This window comes from Frankliniella occidentalis, unplaced genomic scaffold (assembly GCF_000697945.3).
Source record: "Frankliniella occidentalis isolate FOCC.00 unplaced genomic scaffold, Focc_3.1 Scaffold115, whole genome shotgun sequence".
NCBI lineage: Eukaryota > Metazoa > Arthropoda > Insecta > Thysanoptera > Thripidae > Frankliniella > Frankliniella occidentalis.
In genome coordinates, this window is record NW_026267243.1 from 98,099 (window position 1) to 104,779 (window position 6,681).

The window sequence follows — 6,681 nt, forward strand, 5'->3', positions numbered from 1 at the left end:
TACACTTTAAAATGCCTCTCCCCCCATGCGTCTCTAAATGACTATGGTCTTTCAAATAACTAATTTTGGCACTGTATTAAACATTAAGTACAAAGGGGCAGCTGCAAATTATCTGGAACGCACATTGATTGATTGTTTGGGGGATTACGCAAATAATACCACTCAGTTTGCACCCCAATCAGAAAGTAATAAAGTTTTCTGTTCCACGAGAATAAAATAGAGTAAAATATGTGATATGTGATAAAACACTGCCATGGTTCACCCATTTGCATAAGGACCTACAACAGTATTTAAAATACTGCATGGATTGGCGCAACACCTTTTCAACAAAGCTGACATAGTGAGCCAAGTTATTTACATCACGGGCATCATTTACTCGGCCTCAAAAAATTACTTACAACTTAATTGTGCGTATAACCATTGAGCCACAGGAGAACACTAACCTACTACAACAATAACCGGAATGGAGCAATTCCATATTCCGGACCGGAAACAATCAAGCACTATACCTTGCGATTAATATCGAAAAGCGGCGATGTCCACTCGAAAATTCTGGTTAAAATCCTATGATCATCAATTATATGAGTAGGTATTATCGGTATTTGGCAAAAAACGCCGATCGTGACACCGACTGATTTTCACTGTTTGTTTACGTTTCCATAAAGGCGCGGGAAACGCGCGGTGGGGGTGGGGAGGAGGAGAGGGGTAGGGGACGCGGCACGGCAAAGGGGGAGAGCAATAATTACGGCACACTCACTGACATAGGGATCGCCCAGAAAGTACGTCCATCAATCGCCGTTACAAACCTACCAAGTTCAGCTTGTGCATGGTCTCATAGCGCCTGACGAGTAGGCAACATCCTGCCTACAGTGCATACGTGTACTGCGGGGTGGCCTACCCCGTGTCTCGCAGGCGCCGAGCTCCCGTTATTTGCCAAATGATTTTGAGAAAAACGGACGTACTTTCTGGACGATCCCATATCGTGGTCGCGGGATGTGATTCTTGCCTGAGGTAGGCAATACCGCCTCGCCTGTCCAGGATGTGATCCTTTGGGGATGCTTTCCGTCCTGCGCATCGTTGTGTGGCTCCAGGCGGCAACGCCAGGGAAGTGCCAAGTGACAATAGTGAAATGCATTTCATATGATCATATGATCAGGATATAAACTATTATGGGCGATTTGCTATTAATAATATTTATATTTGGCGACTTTTAAGAAAAATGCACCAGCCCGTGTGTACACGACGTTTGGAGCCGAATCGTATTTGTCGTGGGAGTGTCATCGGCGTGCTCTGGAGGTCCCCAATGACGTCTCCGGGGACCCGGACGACATCGGCACTACCAGATTTGGACTCAGCGTGCGAGAAAATCCCCGAACACGATAATTCAGTCACCCTGGTCGTTCCGAGGTTGACAGTCGGTCGGTCAGTCGGCCAAACCGTATTTTATTTTGACAGCCCCGTAGCGCCGGGGAGCCCGGACGCCCGTCGGGCCGGCGAGTCGGAAGGGTTGCCTCCACGCCGGGCGTCCACTGACTCGCTTGGGCCTCACCACCCCTCCGCTGTTACCGTTTCTACCTTTCTACATCTAGTTGTTATATAGCCCGTAAGGTTACATTGAAATAGGAACGGACCGTAAAACAAATAAACAGCCGGGCGGCGAGGCATTTTCACCGTGTTTACATTTTCTCTCTTATTCTATAAAACAACGATTTATTAGATTACGCTGTCGAAGAGCCGGCGGGGCATACTCGTGGGGTCTTGAAATTTGGCTTTGCAACTCAACTTGGGACATTTCAACAACTGTCAACAGTAAATTACACAATTTTATTTGTCAACCATTCAAGTATAAAAAGAAAACCAAATTAAATTTGAAGGTACTAAATACAACTCAGTACAACTCACTGAATGTGTTCACATGAACGAATCATGACAGATGGTTCTTGACTATTTTGCCCTTACAGTATTCAACAATCACAGTTATTCGGGCTTTCACTTGATGCGACCCAGTGTGTGTTCTTGTTAAGAGCACAGGTTGAAGGATAAGAAAGATATTGAACAAAAGAGTTTAACATGGCTATAAAGTGACGCTTGTACAACGACTGTCTGAGCTCCATTCAATAGATATGACACCTACCCCATCTTTGAGGTTTCAACACTCCTGCAGAAAGAAAAAAAAATCAATGTAAATAAATTGATGCCAAACACCAAGGTAAAAAGTAAGCTTAAGATTATTATTTTTTTTTAAATTTATGATGCCCCTAATAAATTTAGAGGATATTATCATCATATATTGTATATCATAAATTAATTTCAAAGTAACATACATGTTTCACTTCCTGCTTCTGATTCACTTCCTGCTTCCGATTCACTTTCTTGTTTCTTGTCTTTAAGGCTATCCAGAATTATAGCCCTCCTCTCCCTGTCTACATCAGATTCATAAGATCCTTTTCCAATAGAAGACACAGACTCCATAGAATGACCAATCCCAATCTTCTATGCGGAGCCAAAAAGACAAAATAATTACAAATGAATCAAAAATTCTACTATTATAAAAGTATCTTTTCATATCCTGGATTATTTTTTGACTTTACCTGGTCTGCTTTACACTCAATATTATAATGTTTGAGTGAATATTGTAATTTTGTCCAATCATCTGACTCGATATGTGAAGAATAGAGACGTGAAGCTAAACAGCCAGGAAGATAGACATTGTGAGGACCCAAAATTTCTTGGAGAAGCTTAAAGCGATCTTGTACTAGATGATAACATGGTGTGCATCTTAAGAATGAATAGAAGCCACTTTTTTCTTTGCAATATGGAAGTAATACCCTGATGATCCTGCAGAAAGATAAGAAATATACAGATCCAACAAGTCACCAGTGAAACAGATGAGGGAAAAACATTTGTAGAAATAAATCCGAACTTTGTTTTGTTATTTCACCTTTTTTGGGGAGCATTGTACACAATACACTGTCTAAGGGCATTTTCCACAAAACCACTTGCAAAGAAAAGGGAGAATACACTAACTATTTCATTAGGTTGACAAGTGGACGGAGGTTTGGACACTACAAGGATTAGGTCTGCATCCGCCAACTCTCTGCCCCACCAATCATCAGGATCCTGTGATAGAGTCACCATAGATAATGAAACAGAAATTAGTTTGACTACAGCTACAAAATACGGTACAATGATTAGATTTTAGCATACCTCATTTCCTTTTATGTCTTCAAAATAGCATACTTTCATGAAACGTCTAAGAAAATTTACGAAGGTTGCCACAACTTTAAGATGTCTTCTTGATGAAGGGTAATAGACAATGACGCACCTGCTCGGAATTGAAAAATTTCTTCCTGCAGAAAAATTAGAGAACACACATACAGTACCAGCTTTTCACAATCATCTCAAAAACAAATTAACACCTGCATAAGCAGAAAACATCTTTCCTGACTACCCTTAGAAGAAGCATTTACTGACCTGAAAAATATTTTATGAATGTAACACTGAGAAAAACCAATAGGATGACACACACACACACACAAAAAATAGTAACAGTGGTTCCAAGCCTATAATTTATAGGTGAAGAGCCTGGTAAAATTAAAAGAAAAAAAGGAATGAGATTGTGTGGTTTTAAGCTTCACCGAAACAACCATAAAATCGTGATACTACAATCTTTGACTTACGGGTTGTAAATGGTATTGAAAAGGAAGGCTGACCCCAACCATTGTCTGAAATCTTTCCTTCAACAGAGATCTGATACTGTGTGAATGGATACAGTTTATCACAAAATTTGTGATTTGTTCCATTGATGACAAACTCATCCACAGTGGTGTCATTCCCCTCATATAATCGCACCCTGTAGCTGGATATATTGTCATGAGAGGCAGCCCAATGAACTGTTACACACTGAGCATGGAATTGAATATATACCAAAATTTGAGTATCTGAAAAAGAAAGTGAAACATAAACTTCATATTGGTTATTTAGGTAGAGCAAAAATTACAATTTGATAATTTGAGTACCATTTTTCTGGGGGATTTTAAACTGAAATTTCTCAAACTCTGCCTTTTTTCCATCTGATACTTGATACTCTAAAGTAATAATACCACATTTAGATAATTGGGATGAAAACCATTTACAGTCCCAGAACAAAAGTGCAGATTCCGGTATAGTGATGTCTGAGTTTGAGACATTAGTGACATTCCAGCATACCATTTCGCTTCTCAAATCACATTGTATTTTCATTCTATAAGATAAGGCTGAAAAATTAAGCTAATAATAGAAAACTCCCAATAAGCACTAGATCAAAAACACACACACCCCAAAAAAATACTTACAAGAAAATTTTATGTTGGAGAATGAAACATTCACATTAGGAGCAGATCTCTTCTCCTTAAAATATGTATAGGGCTTTATCTTTAAATCAGTTAAAGAAAATGATTCATCTTGCTGTAGTGGAATTTCATAGAATGGTATTGAGAAATTAAGTTTGCTGCAATCTAAAACAAACAAAATACATAAAATCACAACTCCTTCTAAAAGTATGACCGAATTTCCTGTTAATTATAGATGTTTAAATAATAATGGAAGCTGATGCGAGTGGCAAGGAAATGTTTATAGATTTGTTTTGAGCTAGCGGGGAGTAGATGCGTACAATAGACACACAAATGCCTCCATATCATGTTTGAGTCTACTTGGTAGTTGGTCTCAGCTCAGCCAGAAGTGCTCCCTCTAGAGAACGTCTAGATGGAGTATTTCTGGCTGGGAGATGATGAAATGAAGTTGCCTCACCTTGTTCGTGTAAGATCTCTTTAGCTTGGCAGGTCACACCCTAAATAGAAAACAAAGTAAAGAAATTAGGCTTAAGCAAAACTCCTTTATTTACTTATTTGTACTTGTTCCAATGAGATAGGTTTCAAAAGGAGTTGTGTGAAATTGAAGCCAAATTTAATGTTTACCATTTGGGTAAAAACATCTGGGCAAGGTGAATTATTTCCACTGGTGATGTTGCAAAACGGAGACTTCGAGTAGGTCCTGGAGATTCCGTATCCCTTCGTTATCATTGCGAAAATGAAGATGAGGACCGATCTCAGACTCGTCATTTCGAAAAACGATCTTTCTTTCAACCACTACACCAAGTACAGCCTTCGGAATTATTGAATTATACCGAATTGCAACGGAATGCAAATATATAGTTCTGCCGGTAGACCAAAACCTTGAGAAAAGACGCAGCCTATTCCTATTGATTGTATCCAAACATTGAACGAAACCAAAACATTGTCTGCTGGCGCTGGCGGCGAAGCGGCTGCTGAACTGCAATATGACTGCGAATAGGCAGTATGAAAAATTCTACAAGCGCAGTTTCTGCGGGTCTCCTTGTAAATTTTGTGGTAAATCGCCGCGGCAGGGTAATAACTTCTCCCCACGATCAAAATCCTGACATATGGCGGGACTGCGCTGCTCACTAGAAACAATCCTTTGCGCACTGAAGGTGCCCCTACAATTCACGGGTCTCACGAGACAACGCTCGCTAGTGTTAGCGCCTGCCACACGCTGGGTAGGCCATCCCGCCTAGCAGCGGAGAGGAGCCGGCGGCCCGCCCGGAGCGCCCAGAGCTGCCGGCAAGAGGAGAGTTTGTCGCTCATCGTCGAAAAAACGACGCTTGCATATCATCTATGGCTAATCAGCGAAGTTTGGCTTGTTAAAAAATTGCGAGGAAAGGGGGAGGAGAGGTGGGGCTGGCAGTGGACGAGTGTCACATCTTTTTTCAACGCGGAGCCAGAAAGGGCAGATAAAAAGGAGGGGGGAAACTGCACCCGCCGCGAGTGACGCACCGTCTGACCTCTGGTACAAGAGCCTCCCTGGCTCGCCTTCAGACACAACGAGCAAACATCTTTGTTGTGAGCCGCCAGCAAGATTTACTTCCCGCGGTGAAGCCCTCGAAGATTTGCGATTGATTGCACGATTTATTTATATTTATATAGCCAAAATTGGCAAGAATTGTGAATTCTCCTGGAGTTCGTTCGTATTTTCCTCCGTTCGCCTGGAGAGGACTCCACGACCCAGAAATGGTAGTATCTAATCTTCACGTGAAAACGGATGAGAGAAATGGCATCATACGCCCCTTTCCGACCGGGACCGCCCCTACTCAAAGAGGACAAAGTGGTGCCTGAGAGTAGTGCGCAGTTAATCGATTTGGAAGTTAGCGGGGGATGTGCTCTGCGGGGCTGCCTGCATGGCAACACGCGGTGGTGGTGTCGAGGGCCCGACTCGTCAGTCGTGTCTGCCGGTCATTCCCTCCGCCGGAATAATGAAAAGAAAAAGAAAAGGCAATAAGAGCTCGCGAACGATTGTTGGACTATGGCGAACGAGACCGCGAGCAAGAAGCAGAGGAAAGAAACGCCGAGTAGTTTGATGCCTGCCGGGATGCATCCGGGACACGTCGGCTTGTTGGCGGGCCCAGCAGCAGGCTCGCGCGCGGGGACGCGTCGCCGTTTTCGGACGTGGCGATAGCCGGTCAGGTGTCAGGCGGGCCGTGCTCGGCTCCGTCGTGATGGGGAGTGACTCACCGCACCAGAGGCTGCTGAGCAGGCTGTGTACCTGTAGGCTCCAATATTTACAATATTACAATACATACAATATTTTACAATGCTGCCCTACGAGCGGACGGGAGCGGAGGGGGGG

The 6,681-nt window shown here is 42.7% G+C and overlaps 1 protein-coding gene across 3 annotated transcripts; it reads right to left on the reverse strand.

The window, feature by feature from the left end:
• Positions 1 to 1,177: 1,177 nt before the first annotated feature.
• Positions 1,178 to 5,300, reverse strand: LOC113207290 (uncharacterized). Of its 3 annotated transcripts, XR_003303459.2 has the most exons (12): positions 4,956 to 5,298; positions 4,789 to 4,828; positions 4,335 to 4,496; positions 4,020 to 4,256; positions 3,681 to 3,941; positions 3,475 to 3,585; positions 3,208 to 3,350; positions 2,942 to 3,120; positions 2,592 to 2,838; positions 2,325 to 2,493; positions 1,903 to 2,158; positions 1,178 to 1,800 (listed from the first exon to the last, which is right to left on the reverse strand). XR_003303459.2 is itself a non-coding variant. In XM_026423792.2 (11 exons), coding segments are annotated over exons 1-11 (1,692 nt in total). In that variant the 5' UTR covers positions 5,100 to 5,300; the 3' UTR covers positions 1,806 to 2,156. The 3 variants fall into 3 exon arrangements, 2 of the variants coding, with proteins under 2 accessions (XP_026279577.1, XP_026279576.1); XM_026423792.2 differs by lacking the exon at positions 1,178 to 1,800 and having other exon boundaries at positions 1,806 to 2,158; positions 2,325 to 2,490; positions 4,956 to 5,300; XM_026423791.2 differs by lacking the exon at positions 1,178 to 1,800 and having other exon boundaries at positions 1,806 to 2,158.
• Between the last annotated feature and the right edge of the window lie 1,381 nt (positions 5,301 to 6,681).

What these genes read in the sequence shown, in the direction of transcription:
- LOC113207290 (XM_026423791.2), bottom strand. Translation starts at nt 5,099, where the DNA reads ATGACGAGTCTGAGATCGGTCCTCATCTTCATTTTCGCAATGATAACG. An exon ending in TACAATGCTCCCCAAAAAAG is followed by an intron (nt 2,839 to 2,941) that starts GTGAAATAACAA and finishes ATCTTTCTGCAG; the next exon opens with GATCATCAGGGTATTACTTC. An exon ending in TTGAGTGTAAAGCAGACCAG is followed by an intron (nt 2,494 to 2,591) that starts GTAAAGTCAAAA and finishes GGCTCCGCATAG; the next exon opens with AAGATTGGGATTGGTCATTC.